This window comes from Peromyscus californicus, unplaced genomic scaffold (genome assembly GCF_007827085.1).
Source record: "Peromyscus californicus insignis strain IS unplaced genomic scaffold, ASM782708v3 Scaffold_9__1_contigs__length_137607984, whole genome shotgun sequence".
Classification (NCBI taxonomy): Eukaryota; Metazoa; Chordata; class Mammalia; order Rodentia; family Cricetidae; genus Peromyscus; species Peromyscus californicus.
The window spans coordinates 77,087,655-77,111,280 of NW_026294617.1; the positions used below are offsets into that span (position 1 = coordinate 77,087,655).

Sequence of the window (23,626 nt, forward strand, 5' to 3'; positions counted from 1 at the left end):
TCCCCAGCACTTTGGAAAAACAAAATAAAATTGAAGCACTCACACCGCTTGACTTCAAGACAAAAAGCAAAGAGGCTGTGGTACTGATGTTGGGAAAGACAGAGATTCACAGGACAGAAGACAGCCCTGAAAGAAACCTGCACATGTGGTGAACTGATTTGGACAAGGAGGCAAAGACAATTAAGGAGAGAAAGAACAGTCTCTCCATCAATGATATGTTAACAATTCCCATTCATTTAAAAGATGTACCTCAATCCATAATGCAGCATGTGCTAAAAATTACCTCAAAATGGAGTATACATCTAAACGTAAAACCTAAAATTATAAACCTTGAAGATGTTGTTTGCTGGATCACTGGACCTGAGCTACAGGCATCATGACATTGCAACCCTAAGTACTTCTGAAAGTGCCTGAAAAATGAAATGCTCACTGTTCGTTACTGATCTCACACCTATATTGTGGAGACCTGATAGGACAACATCACATAACACATAATCTCAACTCAGTTTTTTAAACTGACCCACTAATATCATCTTCTTCCTATTTATTTCAATACAGAAGCGAGTCCAGGGATGTGCACTGTATTCCATATCTTTATTTCCTGTCATCTAGAACAGTGCCCCCCTCCCCACCCAAAATTTTCACTTTGTGGCCTTAATATTTTTCAAAAGCCCAAGCTAGTTGTATTGAAGGACAACTAACAATATGTATCTAATTGATTTCTCATCTTCGGAGGCAGGTTAAATATTTTGTGTACGCTGCTTAAGTGATAGCGTCCATCCGCCACTGTGTCACAGCAGGTATTCCCGGCGTCAGCCCCACTGGCAATGCTGCTGAGACATTTAGTGGTGGGGCATCGTCTGTCTCCGTTGGGAAGGAGCCTCTTTCCCTCTTTGATAGCCCGTCTCAGTCTGCGAGTTCTGTCATTCCCAGGCAGTTTACCAGGGATGTGCTTTATTGGAACCGGTGACTTCACTGGTGTTGAAAAATGGTAAATTTGTGATTTTAATATTCACTTTACATATAACAGTTGGCATTCTCCTGTAAAGGAGAGCTTGCCTTTCTCCTGTTTTCTTTTCTGGTATCAGTATGAGTGCACAGATCTTAAAAACAAGTGTTTGATCTTAATGAATTACTACCCGTAGCATAGTTACATGTCATTTGTGTGTTCCATGCTAGTCTTTGGGATTCTCAGCCTGCCCCAAATGTGACCCTGGAAGGCCTGCCTGCACACACAGTCCAGACACAGCAGGGCTGATGCACATATGAGCTCACAGAGCCGATGACAGCATGCGCAAGAGCTGCACAAAGTCAAGCCAGAAAATCCCAGCACAGAGAAGAGGAAGTGGGCACGAAGTCCCACCCCTAACCAAGAAGCTATTTGCAATTGATACCTACTGGGCAGGGGAGAATTAGTTTTCTCCAGTGGAGTGACACTGGGTATATCAACCACACTCCAGGGCAGGCCTCAGGCTCAGGAATAGTTGGTCAACATGAAAGGGACTCCGTGTTTCTTTATGTGCTTTTTTTTATTTGTTTGTTTGGGTTTGGAATGTTTTTGTCTTTTGAGGTTTTGCTGTTTTTTTGAGAGGGGGCAGGAAGAAAGAACATGAAGTTGGGTGAGTAGGGAGGTGGGAGGATCTAGGAAAACCTGGGGAAGGGAAAAGAATACGATCAAAATACACCGTGTGAAATTTTACAAATAATTAAAAAACGTGACAACAGTATTTTTAAAGGCGCTTGCGGGCCTGCGTCTAGCCCACTGCCAACCTGTCTTAACAGGCTGGGAGCACCTTCGTGATGTCTGCAGGAGCCTTGTTCCTCTGCTACTTCAAAGTTACAACTAGATGTTTGCACCTGAAGCTTTCTTGTCTGAGTGAGGGACAACATTAAACCAATGACCAGTCTAGCCTAAAACCCATGCTAGGAGAGCAAGCCCACCCCTGACCCTGCCTGGAGCACCAGGATTCACAGGCTGGATGACTGAGAGACCAAGGATAGAACCAAACATGACTGGAGGAGGAAAATGTCAATGTCATGATGCCTAACGATATTCTGCTATACACATAGATTGGTGCCTAGTCCAGTAGTCATCAGAGAGGCTTCATCCAGCAACTGATGAAAGCAGATGCAGAGACCCACAAGTCAATATTAGGCAGAGCTCAGGGAATCCTGCAAAAGAGGAGGAGAAAGGGTTGTAGGAGACAGAGGGGTCAAGGACACCACAAGAAAACTCACATAATCAACTAACCGGGGCTCATATGGACTCACAGAGACTGAACAGCCAACCAGGAAGCCAGCATGGGACTGACCTAGGCCCTCCGCACATGTTACACTTGTGTATCTTGGTCCTCTTGTGGGACTCCTACCAGAGGGAGCAGGTGCTGTCTACAACTCTTTTACTGGCTTTTGGGACCCTACTCTTCATACTGGGTAGCCTTGCCCAACCTTAATAAATGGGGAGGTGCTTAGTCTTACTAAAACTTGATATGCCCTGTTTTGTTGATACTCATGGGAGACCTGCCCTTTCCTAAAAAGAAATGGAGGACTGTATTGGGGAATGGGAACAGAAGGGGGTGGGGGAAGGGACTGGGAGGAGAGGAGGGAGTGGGAACTGCGGCTGGGATGCAAAATAAACAAATAAATAAATTTATTTTAAAAAAGGAAAAAGAAAGCCAGCTTCCAGGCGCCCCTAGGTCTCGTTGGAGGGCATGCACTCTCCTCTCACCATTTCAGGGCTTTCTCACCATTTCCCACTCCACAGTTATGTTTCTCTTTTTAAGTAGGAGTGTCCAACTACAAAACGCATTTTTAAATTGTACTTTATCTTGAAGACAAATAGAACTCCAGGACTCTGGTGCCTGTTCTAGCAGCACTCCTACTAAGTCCTAGATTGGATGACAGACCATTTAGTTCTTAGACTCAACATCACTTGGATTCTGCTTGAGTTGATTTGATCCTTCTCATCTACATGGTTATGTTATCAATGTGTTATGTGTGAGTTTTCTCATTTGTGGTTACCGTCAATGTTTGCTTCCTTTGCATCTTGAGTTTAGTTCATTTTTTTAATTTATTTACATTTATTTATTTATTCTGTGTGTACCATGGTGCACTCAACCGTGTGGATGCCAGGGATTGAACTCAGATCACCAGATTTGGCAACAAGTGCTTTAAAGAAGTGAACCATCTGACTGGCCCTTTGTCCAGTTTTGAATCTTAAAGTGCTTAGGATTCAAAAGCTCAACCAGTATCAGAAGATACGTGGAAATATATGTACATGGTTTTACTCCTCTCTTCCACCACAAGGGAAACGTTATCTATGCTCTGTGTCATCTTGATTTTTGTTTTTAATCACAAGCATCTTTTGGAAGTCATTTTCTGACAGGTCATGATAGCCTTTATACTGGTTTCCTGGCTGTGGGACACTCTGCTGTTGGGGCAATGCACCCTAATTTTCCAGGCTCCTGAGAAGACATCAAGTTGTTTCCACTTCTTTTCCTTTTTTTAAAATTAAGGATTGTCCTATCACAGTGAATGGATTTCATTGTAAAGTGTTTCCTTTTTTGGGGAAGTGTACCTTATTGTTTTGTATCCCTGACTGTATTCATTTGCTTTGGCTGCATAACAAAAATACCCCAGACTACATGTCTTCAGTAACAGAAATATATTTTCCCAGAGTTTTGGAGAAGAGCCAAGGGCCAAGAGCGAGTTGCCATCAAGGCTAATCTGTCTTCTTGGCTTTCAGATGGCGATCTCTCCCTGTGTCTTCACCTGGCCTTTGTAAAGTATTTGTTTCTTAACCTCCTCTTAAAAGGGAATCAGTCATTGGATGAGAGCCAACACAGATAACATTTTTTTACCTTAAGTAACTCTCTAAAAGTTCTGTGTCCAAACAATTGTTTCATTTTGCTGAGAATAGGGCTTTGACGTAAGAAATTGGCAATTCCGTCTACAACAATGTATAAGATCTTGGTATTATCCAATTCCACTTCATTAAGTTTTTGTGTGATTTTGCACTGGCACCAGTAATCACACACTTATTTTTCATCTTCTTAAAATAAAGTTCTTTCAGAAGTATTGCTTATCATCAGCCTCACTGAGTTTTTCCTCTCACGCTGAAGGGTATGGTTCTATTTTTATTCCAGGACTCCTTGATGAGAAACTCATGCTCCATTTCCACAGATCCCATTTACACTGGCATGTTTTTCCTTTCCACCAACTGCTTATACAAAACCTAACAGAAACAGTTCTGAAGCCAGCCAGAACACACACCATTGAGACTCAAATGTTTTCCCCTCCATCTAGATGTTGATGTACAGATTCCTTGCCCTGTGCATCTCCTCTGTTAAAGATTTGATTGTGGAGGGTGGTGTGGGTGAGTTTTCCGAACTAAGGAAAATGTGTAAATGTGATGGGTCCCAAGAGAGCCAGGTCTCCAAGGCTATGATGAGATGAGAGAAGGATTGAACACGCTTCTTTCTAGACCTTGAAATGAGAGGCATGGGTGTTTAGGGCACAGGAAATAAGAACTAAGTATGTTTCTTCCTGACCGATGTCCATTACAGTACACTCTCATTCTAGGGATTGCATGACTAGGGAGGCAGCAACACTAGCTGTTGCTACAGGTACTTCTGGCCCACTGGATTTGGATAACACACAGTGTGATCTGTAGTTCTCATGGGCGAGCACCCTCCCAGCCCCATCAGCTTTGTGTATTGCCAGCATTAGCTCTAGTGACTCCCTCCCATGGTCTCTTTGTGATAAATGGTCTGATATTCTGGGTTTTTATTTTGCAAGTGAAAATGTATTCTAGGGGGCTGGAGAGATGGCTCAGCAGTTAAGAGCACTGACTGTTCTTCCAGAGGTCCTGAGTTCAATTCCCAGCAACCACATGGTGGCTCACAACCACCTGTAATGAGATCTGGTGTCCTCTTCTGGCCTGCAGGCAGAACACTGTATACGTAATAAATACTTTTTAAAAATGTATTCTAAAAACTATAAATGTTCTGAATCTCCTATTTTTAATTACAAAAAACCCACTTCTTCCTGTATTCTTTCTGTATCAAGTTTACATGGCATAACTGCTGATATAATTTGAATCTTAACTGTTCACCCTGGACTCATATGTTGAAAGCCAGGTCCCCAACATGTAAGCTTACACTATTGACAGCTGTGGAACCTTCAGGAGCTGTTATCTAGCAGAAGGAAGTTAGGACATCAGAGGCATGGCCTTACAAAGAATACTGGGATCCTAGACTCATCTCTAGTTCTTTCTACATTCCAGCTGCCAACTTTTCCTCCCTTTGCTGGGGATGTCTTTCTATATGCTGTGAATGTATTGTTCTGATTGATTGATAAATAAAATGCTGATTGGCCAGTAGCCAGGCAGGAAGTATAGTATAGGTGGGATGAGCAGAGAAGAGAATTCTGGGAGTGGAAGGTTGAGTCAGGGGATGCTGCCAGCCACCACCACCATGAGAAGTAAGATGTAAAGTACTGGTAAGCCACAAGCCATGTGGCAACTTATAGATTAATAGAAATGGGTTAATTTAAGGTATAAGAACTAGATAGCAAAAAGCCTGCCACGGCCATACAGTTTATAAGTAATATAAGTCTCTGTGTGTTTACTTAGGTTTGAGCAGCTGTGGGCCCAAGCAGGACTGGAGAAAACTCCAGCTACACCCCTTCCCCATCCTTTCACATTTTTTTTTATAAAATAGAGTCTTTTAACATAGATTCAAGATTCCACTGCCTGCATTTCCATCCTGAGTGAATGAGATTTCAGGTGTGTGCCACCATACCCAGATTTTCTCCCTTTTAAATGGATTCTCTTAGGTAAATTGTCACAGAAACAGAGAGCTGACTAACACAGAAGTCCATGAAAATAAAACACAAAGGTTCTTTCCTGAATGGAGAGGCATGATGCTGTATACATGTTCTTATTAAAAATCAATCCAACAAATTCTCAACCATGGGAGAAATTGAAAATGTGTCCTCATGCATTATTAACATTTTTGGAGATAAATTAAGGAGTCTTTATTAAGATATGAAGGCATATAATCTCACAGCCATTTCATTTTTAGACATTTACTCTGAAATGCAGACAAATTTTATTACATTTACAGTATTTACAAACCTTCATTGAAGCATATAGCCATCTAAAGATAATCAGAATGGGGCATGTGTCTCAGTGGTTCTAGCTCCTGCATGGCACACACAAAGCCAGGATTTGGTCCCAAGAAGAGAGAAAACAAATAAGAACAACAACAGATCCAAATGCTACTGGAAGATGACAGTGTGAACAGTGATGTCAGCACTCAGCAGAATACCTCTGCCACTTATCCCTTTAAAGCCTGAGTCGTACGCAGATGAAGATCCACCAGACTAGAGGGTGCTCAAGCTGTAAAACGCTAGAGGGAAGAAAACACTAGCACAGTGAGTCTCCATCTTCCCAATGCTGTGACCCTTTAATACAGTTCCTCATGTTGTGGTGACCTCCCCTACCATAAAATTATTTTTGCTGCTACTTCATAACTGTAATTTTGCTACTGTTAAAATCATACTGTAGATTTCTGTGCTTTCCAGTGGTCTTAGGCAACCCCTGTGAAAAGATCTTTGGACCACAAAGGGGTCACAACCCATCGGCTGAGAACCACTGCACTAGAGTATGCCATTCTCTCTAGAATCTACATAGGATACTTCTGTAAAATGCACCACCAGAGACTAGCAGTGTGTCTCATGGCAATGGGATTCAGGTTAAGGGAAAGATATTGGAGAAGAGAATCCTGAGGTCTTGTTTTGTCCTTTCTTTTGCAAGTTGATTTTATTTATTTATCTTGTGTGGGTATGAAGAGGTGTGGTGTGTGTGCTGGGGTGTGCACATGCCATGGTGCACATGTGGCCATCAGAGGACAACTTACAGGAGTTATTTGTTTCCACAATGTAGGTACTGAGGATTGAACTCAGGTTGTCAGGCTTGGAGGAAAGTGCCTTCACCTACTGAACAGTCACGCTAGCCCTACTATTTAAATTTTCCTGTAAATGTAGTCCTCTTAATATTAAGAACATTTTCAATAAGCAATTTTCTGTTTATCCTTCTTCCCTTCTTTTCTATGCCCCTCCATTCCTTCCTCCCGTTCTTCTCTTCCTACATTTCTTCCTTCTCTCCTTTTCTCTCTCACTTCCTGTTGCTGGATATTTGACCATACTGTGTGAAGATGTCTCTGTTTTACTTCACCTGCCTAAGGCACCTTCTGATTGGCTTAATAAAGAGCTGAATGGCCTACAGCCAGGCAGGAGAGGCTAGGCAGGACTTCTGGTTAGAGAGAGGAACTCAGGGAAGAATCTAAGAGGCAGGAAATTTGCCAATGAGAAGCAGAGGAAGTCAGACTTAGAGTACTGAGGAGAGGAAATGAGCCATGTGGCGGAATGTAGATTAATATAAACAAGTTAATTAAGTTATAAGAGCTAGTTGGGAACAACCCTAAGTGAAGGCCAAGCTTTCATAATTAATAAGAAGTCTCCTTGTCACTATTTGGGAGTTGACAATCCAAAGAAAGACCTGCTATACCTTTCTTCCTTCTTCTTTTCCCTTCTTCCTTCCTTTCTTCTTCCCCCACATCCCTCCTTCCTTGTTTCCCTCATTCCTTCTTTCTTTTCTCTCTCCCTCCATTAGTTTCTCTCTCTTCTGTCATTTCCTCCTTCCCTTCCTTTTCTCCTGTGCCTCTCTTCATGCCTTCCTTCCTTCTTTCCTTCCTCCTGATCTTCCCTTCCCTCCTGAGATGCTTGGTGTGCAGAACTATTCTCAGAAAACAATTACTTCCCATATCATTACTTTTCAATAGCTGTCCTCAAAACAGAGAAAAATCAGCATGCCTTGCTTAGGATATAGCAGTTCTGAAGTAGGTTTTTGTTTCCTACAATTCTCTTCTGCTCAACTTGAAGGACCCACATAAGCTCCCAGGCAACCTACTAAGAAATCTGAAAGTTACAGAAAGCTTAGAACAGAGGTGCACAGAACATCTGACTGCCTCCATACACATTTAACATTATCAATGATTTACTTTCTAGATATTGGGGATTGTAAAATAGTTTTCCATCAAAATCATATTGGTGTTGAAAAACATGGCCACATAATTGCTTCATTATCAGGGAAGATTTGCTCAATTTATTTGAGGACCAGGAATTTTTAGAACTTAGCAGACTGTCTTGAACCCCCAAATTATACAGCCACACAGTGATAGGCCAGACTAACCTGCACAGGCAGGCCAGGGTGAAACTACACAAAGCCATCAGCATTCTGAGAAGCTGCAGCACTGGCATCTTCTTAAACTATCAGGTGGCCCATGTAATTTTTAAAAACTCAATGTACAATTTGGAATATTGCTGTGGGATGATGTCTTTTCTGTAAGCTGTGAATATGTGTTGCTCCTATTAGTTAATAATTAAAGCTGCTTTGACCTATGGCAAGGCAGGATAGAGGCAGGTGGGAAATCCAAGCAGAAATACAGGAGAAGAAGGGTGGAGTCTGGTGGCTGCCAGTCAGCCACCAGAGGAGCAAGATGTATTAGAACAAAGGCAAAGCCACAAGACACATGGCAATACACAGATTAATAGAAATGGGTTAATTTAAGATGTAAGAGCTACCTAGTAATAAGTGTGTGCCATTGGCCAAACATTTATAAGTAATATTAAGCCTCTGAGTCAATTATTTGGGAATCGGCTGCCAGGTATTTGGGAGTTGCTGGAGGGACATAAACTTCCCCTACAGAATATTTATTAGTATGTCACTGTCCCCAGAGGATAGGAGGCTCCTTGTTTGTTATAAAATAAAGATCAGTTGTTGCTTCCAGAGAAGTCAGCCCTCACCTGCTGGGTGTGGTACAAAATACCAACCCACTGCACGGTGACTGACTTGAGTTTTTTAAAAGGAGCTGTCTCTCAAAGTGTGCTGCTGTTGCAGAGTTCTTAGCATCCTCTGACCCTGATCAAGTGAAAATAAAGCTCAAGAACTTCTGACACCACCCTGGCTACTCCCACTGTGGGAACATCTCCCCACCCTGCCTGAGAACACCTGTCATTCCATGCAGCAGCTGACAGCCCGCCTAGGCCTCCTCTGTCCCACCTGAACATGGATGTCTGCCTTAGTCTCCAGCTGACCAAAAGCATGACCAGTGTCTGTGTCGGGTATGTGAAAACAAACTGGCTTCTGTCTCCCACCTTAGACCCTGCAAAACGTGTTTTTCTCTTACATGTTCTGTGTCCCTTCTTCATACACAAACATGAGCTAATGGGTGATTGACACAGTGTTTTTATGGTACACTTTGCCTGCATGCCTCTTCAGCAAACCAGACTGAAAGTGTCATTGACGAATACTTATTTGAGAATGGTGTGAATATTGTTATGTTTTCTAGATATACTCAGTTTAATGGAGAATGATTTTCTAGTTTTTCCAAATGACAGTTGGGAAGAAAAAGTTTGTCCGAACCACCACCAATATATTTTTATCTCATTCAACTCACTTTAACAGTTATTTACTGTATGTCTGCTGTGCACAGTGTTGTTTAAGTGTTTTTTATGCTTTATGACAATGAGCAAAGCTGGGCACTTCTCCAGAAGATATTAAGGCTCCATGGAGAATACAGACATGGTATGAGAGGGTATGAGAAAGCCTGTAAAATGTGGAGAACACGGCACTAAGGGGACATCAGGAGGGGTACTATCTACATCTTGGGAGAAGAATGTATGGCTTGTGTGGCTTTACATCTTCAGTCTGTTGAAGAAGAACATGCTGTTTGGATCCTGTTTAAGAGAGCAAATGAAAACACCCAGATTTCCCCCTTGGCTTTGTCCAGGGAGCTCAATGTTTTCTTCCAAATTCCTCCAAATCTCATCATGGTTTTGTGAGTCCTCATGAGCTGCACAGGATACTGGCTCTAAATAGATTCCTGGGAAGAACACTGCAATGGCCTGTGACATACTAGGGCGTGGGAGGCAAGGGGTAATGGAGCCAAGCAGGGACACCAGGTCCCAGGAAAAGGAACCCACAGCTGGCATTGGTTAACAAAAAGTTGAGAACATGGGTAGGCAAGGCAGATGAGGTGTCCCCATTCTACAACAACCAGACTACTCTATGGAATCTGGATAGTACGTCTACGAGAGTGTACTGCAAGGCCTCTGTCTTATGTGCAAGTCAACCACAAAGCTTGCTGCAAAGTAACTCAAAAATGTTTCTCCAGTTTAAAGACTTTAAAAAGTGTGTGTGTGTGTGTGTGTGTGTGTGTGTGTGTGTGTGTGTATTCATATATCACCTCTGTGTAGATGCCCAAGGAAGCCAGGAGAGGGCATCAGATCCTCTGGAACTGGAGTTGTCAGTGATTGTGAGCTGCCCAATGTGGGTACTGGGAACTAAACTCAGATCCTCTGGAAGAGCAGCAAGTGCTCTTAACCACTAAATCATCTCTCCAGTTCCATTTCTCTGTTTAAAAACAATATTAACACACACACACACACACACACATACACACACACACACACACACACACACACACTTGAAATCACTAAATTGAAAAACAATATACACATTTAAATCTCAGTGTTTGGGGGGAAGAAACATTACATACAGTAAAACAAAATTGTTCTTCATGTTCTCTCTGATGTTTTTTGTTGTTGTTGTTTTTGTTTGTTTGTTTGTTTCCCACTACAACAGGTGTCCATGAACTCTGTGAGAGCTGGTTGAGTTGATCAATATGTGTGAACAAATGAGTCTAATAGAGTTGTTAAAAGCCTAGGAAAAGATTATCCAGAGTCAGGCCAGCCATCATGTGTGTACCATGCCCTAATTCCAGCCACAGGAAGGCTGAGGTAGGAGGAGGGCCACAAATGTGAGACAAGCCTGGATTACAGAGCAAGACCCTATCTCAAGAAAATGAATAAATAAGAAAACAAACCAACAATTACAAAAAGGAAGTCAAGTCAACCTCCAGGAGGCACCTAAAGGATCCGGGAGGAATGGCTAACACTGGAGGGTTAGCACAAGCCACAGCCTCAGCTGAGCTGACTTTTAAAATCCCTTACGTGGTTGAGAAGCATTCTCAGTGAGCCTTGCTTGGAAGCTTTCCTCCTCCCACCCCCGCCTCAGTATGTGGCTGCTTGGGTGGCAGATGCAGGGACAGGAAACACCCCCAAGGAGGATGCTCCACAGCTCTGCCCAGGAACATAAGCATCAGGTTCGAGTCAGGCAGAAATCCCACCCCCTTGAATTCAGGATTTGGCATTCACCAGGGTTACCTCTGCTAGTTTGCAAGCTCTTTGAGGGCAAAAACTGGGTTCTTTATCTCATCTGAGCAAATACAGTATCTGGATCAGGGAGAAAGGGTACTCAGTTGTTTGTTATGGGATAATGAATTAGCAAACTGGCCCTGCCTTGCTCCCTAGCTATTCTGTTAAGGTGCAACAAATACAGTATATAGGAGCTTAAAACAACACAGTCCAGGGGTTAGAAAGAGATGGCTCAGTAGTTAAGATCACTGGTTGCCTGGGTGTGATGGCCCATGCCTTTAATCACAGCACTCAGGAGGCAGAGGCAGGCAGATCTCTTGAGTTCAAGGCCAGCCTGGTCTTCAGAGCAAGTTCCAGGAAAAACAAACTAACGAAAAACCAAAACCAAGACAACCAAAGCCAAACAAAAAAACACTGTTGGCTCTTCCAGGTTTATGGTTTGATTCCTAGCATCCACATGATGTCTCACAACCATCTGCACTTCTAGTTCCAAGGTATCTAACACCCTCTTCTGGCCCCTGTGGTCACCAAACAGGCACATGGTACACAGACATACATGCAGGCAAAACACCCATACACAAAACATAAAAATAATTTTTGAGGTACAGTGTATTAACTTATAGTTTTTGCAGTAAGCAATCTTGAAGTCAAGGTGTTAGCAGGATTGTGTTCTTTCTGAGAATTCAAGAGGCAACCCTGTCTTTTCCTTTCTACCTGCATTCCTTGCCTCAAGATGCTTTCTTATCTTCCAATCTGAGTGTCATTACTACAATAATATGCCACAGGTAGATATATATAAAAAGATAATGTGGTGATATTTTGTTTGTGCTCTCACAAATAAAGCTTGCCTGGAGATCAGAGTGCGGAGCTAGCCATAGAGGCCAGGCAGTGATGCCACACACCTTTAATCCTAGCACTTGGGAGAAGGAAACAGGAAGTGATATGGCTGGGTGGAGAGAGGAAATGATAAAGCCGGGTGGAGACAGGAGCTCGGCCTTTTCAGTCTAAGGATTCCTAGAGGTAAGCAGTCTTTCTAGTGGCTGGCTGCTCTGCTTCTCTGATCTTTCAGCTTTCACACTGATGTCTGACTCCAGGTTTTTATTATTAAGACCAATTAGAATTCATGCTACAAGAATCCTCTATATTTAGAAAGAAAACCTCTTTATAAAGAAAAGAGGTTATTAACGTACAGTTCTGAAAATTCATGGGTAGGAATCTGGCATAGGCTCAGCTCTGGTGAGCATCTTCTGCCTGGTGGCAGGGGCACCTATAGGAGACAGAGATCACACGGCTAAACAGGAAGCTAGAGAGGCAGAAGTGGTTACCATAATTCCTTTTGGGTCTAATGGCCCCAGTGTCCTACCTGAAGAACTCCCCCACTAGGCTTTACCTCTTAATGATTCTGTCACCTTTCAACAAATGGACCTTGGGGGACAAACCATACCCAAACCACAGCAGACAGCTAGGGGTGCATCTTTATCACACCAGGAAACCTTTAGGCTCATAGAGTTTCTGCCTTGAAGTTATTTTTGATAACTGAGTGGGAGACTTGGATTACCATGTCTGAGCTCTAGAACGCCTTTGTCTTGTTATATTTTCGTAAGTTTACAAGAACTCTCCCTTGTTGTTTTTTGTTTTTGTTTTTCAAGACAGGGTTTCTCTGTGTATCTCCAACTGCCTTGGAACTCAGTCTGTAGACCAGGTTTGTAGCTGGAGAACTTTTCTCCAGCTCCCACCGCCAAGTCCCGCCAGTTCCGGAGCCCACTTATAAAATAAACAAACAGACTCTTACATTATTTAAACTGCTTGGCCATTAGCTCAGGCCTATCATTGTCTAGCTCTTACTCTTATATTCAGCCCATTTCTATTAATCTTTACCTAGCCACATGGCTCGTGGCTTACCGGTACTTTACATCTTCCTTGTCCTGGCGGCGGCTCCAGCCGGTCTCCCTTTCCTTCCTCCTTCCTCAATTCTCCTCTCTCCTTGTCCCGCCTATACTTCCTGCCTGGTCACTGGCCAATCAGTGCTTTATTTTTATAGAGCCGATATCCACAGCACAGGTTAGCTTCCAACTCACAGAGATCCGCCTGCCTCTGCCTCCTAAGTGCTGGGATTAAAGGTGTGCGCCGCCACTACTGACTAGCAAACCTTGTGATACTTGATGTGGGGGTATTGTTTATTGGTGTTCCATGGAACATCAATGCCTTAGACAGAAGAATGCTAATAACACGTGGCTGATAACTTTGGGAAGAATTGGCTGTGAGGGAGGAAGAACGGAGGAAAAGCGCAAAATAGGCAATGAGGGCCAAGGCAAGATGGTGACGCATGCGATAGCGTGTTAAAGACCTTGTGGCTATGACAGGACACCTGCCCTGTTGTCTGGAAAAATACTGTTTCCACAGAGTCATCCACCACCTCTAGATCTTGCAATTGTCCCGCTCTTTCTTCCACATAGATCCCAAAGCCTTGTGTGAGGGGAAATAGATTCCTGCTAACTCTAATAATTATAATTCAATAGTAAAAGAATTACTCATGTTGCAGTGGAAATAACTATCAAAATTGGAGGCAGGTTTTGACTAGACATCCCTGGGTGTTACTTCCAAAGCACAGGGATCACTGGGTTACAGATGCAATGCCTACATGAACGTAAGCTGACACAGCTACAGTCTGAAAGGAAGTGTAATAGCCATTTGGTTCATTCACTTCAGTTATCCAATTAGCAATCAGGCTTAGAAGAAAAGGCCTTTTCTGGTGATGGCACAGCCCTGTGGAAATTAAGTCCACTACTTATTTATTTATTTATTTATTTATTTATTTATTTATTTATTTATTTATTTAAGTGCATTCACTCTCTCCAGGAACATTATTTCTGGATTCCCATTGCCTTAGCTCTCCCAAGGGACATTTACCCGCTGTGTATGTACAACTGCTGTGTGTTTAAAATGAAATGCTGGCCAACAGGACTTCTCAGTAAGCAGGGAGATGATGCAAGCTGAAGGACCGGGTCCAGAAATACATCACATCTTCATGGAGTATTTACTTAAACTGGATTTTGAATAATTTCCACAGAAATTATTTTACCCACAGGAATGCTATTTCTTCCCGCAGGGATTTGACCAAACAAAAAAGAGGAACAAAATGGAGGAAGAACCGTGATTTAGATTTATATAGAAAACATTAGCTGGAACCTAAGTGATATCCCTCAAGTAATCAGAATATTTCATATACACTGATTTAGCCAAAAGAGCAAACCACAAGAAAGTAAGCATATATCATAGAATTTTAAAGTGCTTCCAGGGTTTAGCTTACACACACACACACACTTACAATCCTTTCTGCTTTAACTCCCTAAACTGTTTATCTTTAAAATATCCCAGCACAGAGCTGCCTCCCACCCCCTCACATGTGCACATTTGTGCGTTTAATCAACCTGACCGTATTTACTGATCCTCTCTTGGATGTACCAAACACTGCCAAATAAGTCTGATACAGTAAAAGTCTTATTTCCAGAAGTTTTGATGTCACAATAAAAGTTAACCTAAGATTTAGGGTTCCCCCCAGTTTTGTAATTCTGTCAATGGACAGAAGGTCTGTACTGAGGCTTTCCATTAGCCCCTCCGGATCCACCATCCACCACCGCCATCCTGGTCTCTATCTCTGGGCTTGGCAGGGGGACTTTTGTAGCCTAGCTAAATCTTTTTTATTGTTATTCTGTGAGGTTAAGCAAATTGAAGAAACAAAACATCAGAAGGTGAGTGGGGCCAGTGAGAGGAGACAGAAGCAGCGTCAGAACAGGCATGCACTCACATACACCAAACTGATGCTGGATTGTGACTCCAGTTCCCTCCTAGATGCCTTCCCCAAGAACTTTCTCTCTCTCTCTCTCTCTCTCTCTCTCTCTCTCTCTCTCTCTCTCTCTGGCTAGCAGTTGTCATATAAGACCTTGTGATGGCCAATAAGAAGATCTTAATTACATTTCAAACAGAAAGAAAAACAACAAAACAGCTGAAAGCTAAGGGAACGTCTTCCTAGAGTAGCTAGAGTGGAAAGTTAAGCCAGGATATTCTATCAGCCCTTTAAGGCTTGTGAAAACACCACTCCATGTTCATGTTGGCTGAGAAGTTTATTTTTTCCTATCTGTGAACCTGCCATGCTAGGATGGCAGGTAGGGCACTTTTATTGAGTTGGGCCTACCTGTCTGAATCAGACTCGAAAAGTCCTTCTCAATTGTCTGTCTCCTAGTATTGCCCATAAGCATAGAGTCAACAGATAAGGGCTCATGTAAACCCTGAATCCTTTCTAAATAACTCCATTTTAGGACATCAGAAACCAATTGTCTAGACAGACATGTTATGATGTGTGTCTTCTAACAATCCATTTTTCTCTACCTAGTCTACATTTAAGAAAAAAGGCATGTAGGTTTAAATAATTCATGGATGAAACTCTCTTGATTTTAACTTCAGGAAGATGAAGATATAAACATTTTGTCTGAGTTTTCGTAGTCACAGTGAAGACTCTAAATCAGTGGTTCTCAACCTGTGGCATGAGACCCCTTTTAAGTGGAATGACTCTTTCACAGTGGTCGCCTAAGACCATCAGAAAACACAGATATTTGAATTATGATTCATAACAGTAGTAAAGTTAGAGTTATGAAGTAGCAGCAAAAGTAATGTTATGATTGGGGTCACCACAACATGGGGAACTGTGTTAAAGGGTCGCAGCACTAGGAAGGTTCAGAACCACTGTTGTAGAAAGAGAGGAGAGGAGCAAGATATAGTTTGATTAAACAAAACAGAAAAGATCCCATCTAAAACCATTCAAGAAGATGGCTGTAGGGTTTTTTTGCTTTTTGTTTTTTTCTTATGACATGATCTCACCATAGGACAGGCTGGCCTCAAATTCACAGTCATCTTCATGACTTAGCCTTCTATGCTTGGCTTCCAGGAAACATGCTGTGGGATATCGTTCTGTATGCTGTGAATATGTGTTGCTCTGATTGGTTGATAAATAAAAAGCTGATTTGGCCAGTAGCCAGGCAGGAAGTATAGGTGGAGTAAGCAGATGAGGAGAATTCTGGGTGGAGGAAGGCCTGAGTAAGGAGTCACCAGCCAAACACAGAGGAGCCAAGATGACAAGGCAGATCTGAGAAAAGGTACCAAGCCACGTGGCTAAACATAAATAAGAATTATGTGTTAAATTAAGTATAAGAGCTAGTCAGCAATAAGCCTGAGCTAATGGCCAAGCAATTATAATTAATATAAGCCTCTGTGTGTTTACTTGGGGGATGCAAGTGGAAGAGATTTGTCCCGACCACCGACCAGCCAGGACACAGGAAAACTTCCAGCTACAGAAACATTTTTGGGGGAGCCTTGCTGAAGTTTACTGTGTGGAAGCTCAATTTGGAAGTAGGAAACCTGTCCACCCCAGTTATGAAGTAAGTGAGAGCCAAAGAGGGTTTAAAAATACAACATGTTACAGAGAGCATATAGATCTTATCTTCAGGACCATGCCATCTGGAAAAAAAATATGCCATTCAAAGACAGTTAACAAAGTAAAATACTTTTTCAAAAGTTTAATTTTACTAATTTTAAAGTTCCACGTCCTTCATGGAAGATGAATGGTGCGGGTTGGGAAACACTGAAACAGCCTCTTTGGATTCTCTCTAATATCCACATTTAAGGATCTACATTCTCTACCTTCTTTCCAGCCATTCTCTTGGGCTAAAACTACAGCTTCAGAAAGGGTATGGAGAGACTATTTGCTGTGGGATAATGCTTTTTGTACACTGGTTTAATAAAACACTGATTGGCCAGTAGCCAGGCAGGAAGTATAGGCGGGACAAGCAGAGAAGGAGAGCTGTGGGAAGGCTGGAAGGTTGGTACCAGCTCTTGCTGCAGCTTCCACTAGACCCTTTTCATCTGGTGAAGATGCAACTATTAAGAACTAACAGCCACCCTTTGGCCTGCATCACTCTCCATGCAATTAGTTCTCCTGCTGCTACACACTGAAGACCACAGGAGTCTGTATTCTGAAAATTGCTGCATCCAAATTGCCTACTGGGCATGCGCCATCTCTTTCCAGCCTCCCCCCCCCCATTCTATTAGCCACATTGAAAACACTGTGGAGTAGGACTCAAGAACCCTTGAGATTCTTGCTATTCACATCCCTTGCTTTCTCACTTGATCTTATTAGATTGCACAGTCTAAAAGAGACAGTGATGTCTACCTTAAAACTGCTAAGGGGCCTTTCAAAGTACACAATGAGTCTTCTGATGATTTTCACAATGAGATAATTTTCACACACACACACACACACACACACACACACAGGAAAAAAAACTAGAGAAAAGATATCTTCTAATATGGAGCTGAAGAGAACAGCATCACCTTTCTAAAAACCAGATACTCGCTGTTCTTAGCAAGGCACTAATATGGAAATGGAATTGAAGTGTGTGTGTGTGTGTGTGTGTGTGTGTGTGTGTGTGTGTGTGTGTGTGTGTTCTTTCTCCTATTTGTGGGATGGTTTGTGATAAGTACTATCTATGGACCAGTTTCAGCCAAAGCTGAAAAAGAACAGTCACCAAGTCGTTATTTCAGCTTCACACAGGCTTTGATGTACATGACAGTTATCTCACGGAAGGGTAGGAGTCCACAAATCACTTTTATTTCTGTTTGTATAATGGGTCCAGGCTAAGATAGCATGGTCAGAGAACTGTTGCTGTGCTCCCATAATTATCAATTTTCCTTCTGTTATGGAATCTCCTCCTCCACATTAAAAAAAAAGCATACTCAATATGAAGGGTCAGGTGAATGGGTTATGCTTAAAGTAAGTTTTGAATACAATTGCCATCTAATTTTTGCAGTCTGCAAAATTCTCCTTTAAGTGAATAAATGTGTAGGGCAACTCTCCATTACCTTGATCAGCACCTAATACCAACGTGGCACTTAGAATTAAATTAAAGAAACAAAACTGGATACTTTGAGACTTGGGGGTTGATTATACCACCGGCGCTAAGAGTGGGTTTAAACTCTTCCCTTATCCCATTTAAATCTAACTAGGTATAAACTCTCCATTACTGAGGAGTGGAGGTGTGTCTGCCGAGGTGGAGGTTCCCTTGATGTTCTCGGACAAGGAAACCCAATCCTCCTTTCTGACACACATGGTTGCAATAGACACAGCTCCTCAACTGCCAGTCTGGTTTTAATCTGTTGTTTCTAGCAAGGGAGGATTTTCAGAGAATGTTAAGAAGAGAGCAAAATTACCAGAACTTACTATAAAATAAAAGTGTTGATGAGAAATCAAATTTTAAACAAGTGCTCAAACTCCTAAACATGAACACATGTAGACACACATGGTGCATGCTACAAGTTTAAGAATACAAAAGTTTAATATTTTAAGAGTGTTTGAAGACTGCTCTAGTAACTAATTTATATCTCATTTTAAGAAAATACTTCATCTTACTCAAATGATCCCAGAAGTAAAATGCTGTCATTAAACACGGTGTGTCATTTAAACAATACTCTCGGATAAATTTCTGTATGAACAAGTTTAGCATTGTAACCTATTTAAAGCATTAATCATTTTGTATGGAAACACTTTTAAAGGATTTTTAAAGATTCACAGTTACTATTATTAAAGATATTTGTTAAATTAAGCAACACCTGTATACTGTTCCTTTGGAAGATTGTTTAGAAGGCGGCAGCTCTTTGCTCATTCTTTCAATACTAAATACTAAAACACTATTGTAAAATACTAAATACTATTGTAAATACTAAACACTTTGTAAAAAGTACAAAACTAAATAGAACTAGCTGTAATGGGTATTGTGTCCTTTTATGTCAGTTGTTGATTAAAAGTTGTTAAAAGTATCCCAATTTTTTTAAAAACCATGTCATATAACTTGATAAAATAAAATTTAGATTTAAAACATATGACTGCTCCGTGTAAGGCACTTACCTAAGTGATTGGAGAAATGTTAATATTTATGAAGTTTTTATAGTATAATAGATATTATATAGTCCTTGTCCAGGCAACAACTAGCTATTAAATCTCTAATGACATCTTACAGTTTACAAATAATTACCTCAAAGTGCTGAAAATGCATTGATGATCCATTAACATAAATAATCTTTTCCCAAAAGCAAGCCCAGATCTCCCCGTGTGTCCTCCATTGCTTCATGTTTGCAATCTGTCTTCTGTGAGTCTCAATCGGTGCTGCCTGAATGACGTCATGTAAATCTGTCCTCGTGTCTGTGTGTCCCTAGCAACGGGCTTTTATTCCGCATTTATTGAACAGCAAAGAAAGCATGATGTGGGCGATGGGATGAATACTTTACAGATATCTTTAACAGAATTTTACAAAGGATGAAACTTTACTGACTTGAACTGACCCTGGTAATAAACCAAAGCTATCAAGCAATATCTAACTGCTACTTCCAGCATTTGTGGTGGATTTGTTTGTAGGGTTGTGTTCAACCTATTTGTAGCTTTCAACAAATGACTACCATATAACACAAAAATAACTACGTGCGCTGCTCTCTGGGTCAGAGGCATGGAAGGGTATTTATCTTAACATTACAGCTATGCATTAGCTTAGGTTACTGCATGGAAAATCCAAGGCAAGCAAGGTTAATTATTACGTTGTTCCCTCTCTTTTTTATTTTTTGAAATTATATCATTTCCTCCTCCCGTGGTTGTCTTGGATTTGTTTGTTTGTTGTGTGTTTGTTTTGGCTCCTAATACCATGTTTTGTAGCTCAAGTCTCTCCTAAGGTCCACACTCAGGTACGCAGTTCAAGTGCCTTGCACTTGGCAGTACATGCAGCTTGAATTTAATTGACAAAACCAAAATCATGTTGATATGTTCTGTTAAAAAACAAACTATGACCTCATACCTGTAATTCCTTCCCTGCTCACTTCCAATTATAATGATTGTACTTGAACTTCAGGGTCAATTGCACACTTCGGAGATTTTATTATATGATTTGAGTTCATCTTATCCTTAGATTTGAACTTCTTAGGAGTACAGGCACCTCATATACAACTTAACTTCCCATGATCCCTTGGTAATTTCCAGTATATGTTTCATAGACTAATATAAGAAATACAATAGGATTGTGCCAAATCTGCTTCAGTTATATTTTTACTGATTTTTAATCTGAGTTTTCAGGACACTGATAGAAGTCAACTATCTTAATACAAAACCCTTTCTTCCACCGAGCATCATTGGATTACTAAGCTGTTACTAAATCACCAGGTAGCACTGCAGCCCTAAGCATCATCTACTCTGAACGTGGTACTTGCTTCTACACCACCTCCTCAGTGTGCCCCAAGTATTTATCTGCTATCCAATAGACTCCACACTTCCTAAAGGCAAGATACACACATACCCTTGTATCATCAGAGTATTTCACTCAGGGAACTAGAGTAAAGTTGGGGCCCCTATGACCACGACATAGGTCTCAAAAAGCCACTTATGGTCCTCTAGGAGAAGCAGGCTTTGTTCTTAAGAGACACGAATAGAAAGCTACGTCTGGTAGCTAGGTCTGAAAAACAACCTACTTGACTTTTTTTTTTTTCCTGTAAAAACTAAGTCAGTGGAGGGAAAATGAAATAGATTTAGTTTGACCTCAAAACCGTGAGAGCAACCTCCACAATAGACTACTGGCAATGGTCGAGAGAAAGCCCGAACTGACCTACTCTGGTGATAGGATGGCCCAACACCCTAACTGTCATGCTAGAAATCTCATCCAATGACTGAGGGAACCGGATGCAGAGATCTACGACCAGGCCCCAGGTGGAGCTCCGGGAGTCCAATTGGCAAGAAAGAGGAGGGATTGTATGAGTGAGAATTGTTGAGACCAAGATTGGAAAAAGCACAGGGACAAACAGCCAAATTAATGGAAACACATGAACTATGAACCAATAGCTGAGGAGCCCCCAACTGGATCAGGCCCTCTGGATAAGTGAGACAGTTGATTAGCTTGAACTGTTTGAGAGGCACCCAGGCAGTGGGACCGAGACCTGTCCTTAGTGCATGTGCTGGCTTGTTTGGAACCTGGGGTCTATGCAGGGACACTTCGCTCAGCCTGGGAGGAGGGGACTGGACCTGCCTGAACTGAATCTACCAGGTTGAACTAAATCCCCAGGGGAGTCTTTGCCCTGGAGGAGATGGGAATGGGGGGTGGGCTGGGGGGTCGGAGGGGGGAGGACAGGGGAATCTGTGGCTGATATGTAAAATTAAATTATAAAATAAAAAAATTTAAAAAAAAGAAATTAGTGTAAGCAACTAATAGAATCTCATCAAATGGAAAAAAACAAAAACAAAAACAAACAAACAAAAAACCGTGAGAGCAGATTTTTTTTTGGTCTTGGAGGGTAGTGCCCTTCGGTTCAGTATCCATGAGTACCAAAGAGCAAGCCATGTAGGGTCTGACAAATTTTTGTAGTAGAAAGCGATGGGGCGGGGGGCAAAGCTTCGCTAGAGTCAGTGACTTATTTTCAAAACTGCAGGGTGGGAGATTGCCTATTACTCTTGCCACCTTTGGTGTCCATGGTAATCCATGGGCCGCAGGTTCCCAGGAGCCTTGGGTCTGTTTTATGGCCCTGGTTTAGGGTGGGTGATCTCTTTTACTTCCATGTTTAAAGCACAACTTATTCCCGAGGGGAGAGAGGCTCCCTCAGGGAAGCCGGCACAAAGAGGAAGGCTGTAGGGAAAACGCTAAAGCCTAGTCCCAGCTCATTCCCCGGCCGCACCTGCTCTGAAAACCCAGGAAACACTCCTAGCTCGACCAACAGCCACCTAGAGGACCCGCGCATGCGCAGTAAGCACACCTCTGGCTTGCCCGCAAACGTCACTCCGGGCCAGGCGGCTCCGCCCTTCTCAAGATGGCGCTGTGCTCCGTGCGGAAGGCGCGTGAGTGCTGGAGCTTCATCCGGGCACTTCACAAGGGACCCGCAGCTACTCCTGCACCCCAGGTAACCCGAGCCGGCCTTCTGCAGTGGGCTTCCGGTCCTGCGAGCGCCTTGCCGCTCCCCTTCCCTCCCGGCACTGATTTCTCCCTCCTTGCTTCCTGTAAAGAGTCCCCTGCACTTTCTCTCCGAGGTCCTACTAGCCTGTGAGTGTCCCCGACTCGGAGCGCGGCGACGTCGCAAACACACGTGACAGAATAAGGCAATGCGGCTGGAAGGCTCGCGCCGCCCGGCCACGTGGCCACCGTTGCCAGGCAACGCAGGAAGCCATCTCTTGAAAGAGCGCGATGTTGTTAGAGACCTAGTTGCTCTGAGGTCGCTCTATGCGCTCACTGTTCTGTCATGTTTTTTTTTGTTTTTTTGTTTTTTTTTAATCCCCCTTTCCGTAACAGCTACCCCGGGTGCAGCGGAAAAAGCGGAAAAGGTGCCTTAGAATTGGTCTTTAGGTTGGTGCTGCAGCTAGCAGCGTGGAATGTCTTGAAACTTAGGCCTGTATGCACCAGGCCCTGTAACCCACAATAACCCAGAGGTGCTTTTCTGTTGCTTGCCTGACAGCACTTGCCTGACCACGACTGCTGCTGAGCTTGATACTTTGGGTTGAGACCCGCCATATTTGCATTTTACCCTCAAAACCAAGCAGTGCCTGGTGGTATGCTTCCACTCCTTCAGACAAGCACCATACATCCCAGAATATGGCTTTTTGACTTAGATTATCAAGGAAGGACGGACATTTGAGCTTCTGTGATGAAACTCCTTCATCACCATTAATGCACAGATGTGACATGAGGATGTCTTATCATAACTGTTGTACTGAAAAGCAAGCCAGCCTGGAAGTTGGGAAAACATCCCAAACGTTCCTGGCTTTTTCTGACATTTGCTAACTGTGTTATAGACCGAGTCTCAATCCTCTGGGCTTATTTTCTTTAGCAGATGGGATAGAGGAAGAGTTGAACTGATTGGCATGTTAATGTTTCCAAGCCTGGAAATCCTGTGGGTTCATGACTATAAAGATAAAGTATAGCCAGTAGTGAGTGTAGATGAAAACCAACATGTAAGATTATGTTTCTAATCATCCCATAAGTTACTTGTTCTCTGAACTTCTCTTTTCTTCATTAATATAAACCTCACAAGATTTTGTAAGAATAAAAGACATAATATACTGGAGACTCGGCAAACAGCTCTTCAAATGTTACTTTAAGTTTTAAGAAACAGTGTTAGGTAAGAATTGATTCCAGCTTTAACCATCAAATGCTGTTTTCCTTGAGGTTTGGGAAGTTGATTCTTTAGAATAGAAATTTGATAGGCATATTAATGTGTATGCAACCAAGAATTTCTAGGACAGATTGCTATTTTAAAACCCTTAATTTAGCTTTAA

General features: G+C 42.3%; 1 protein-coding gene and 1 long non-coding RNA gene across 3 annotated transcripts in view; one reads left to right on the forward strand and one right to left on the reverse strand.

The window, feature by feature from the left end:
- Positions 1-577: 577 nt before the first annotated feature.
- LOC128105581 (uncharacterized) lies at positions 578-22,419 on the reverse strand. Its single transcript, XR_008216372.1, has 2 exons — positions 22,114-22,419; positions 578-2,172 (listed from the first exon to the last, which is right to left on the reverse strand). It is a non-coding gene; the product is annotated as an uncharacterized LOC128105581 (long non-coding RNA).
- Wars2 (tryptophanyl tRNA synthetase 2, mitochondrial) overlaps positions 22,117-23,626 on the forward strand; it is an 87,890-nt gene continuing 86,380 nt past the window's right edge. For both annotated transcript variants that reach the window (XM_052730825.1, XM_052730826.1), the window contains exon 1: positions 22,117-22,257. In XM_052730825.1, coding sequence (XP_052586785.1) covers positions 22,168-22,257 — 90 coding nt within the window. In that variant the 5' untranslated portion in view covers positions 22,117-22,167. The remainder of the gene's footprint in view (positions 22,258-23,626) is intronic.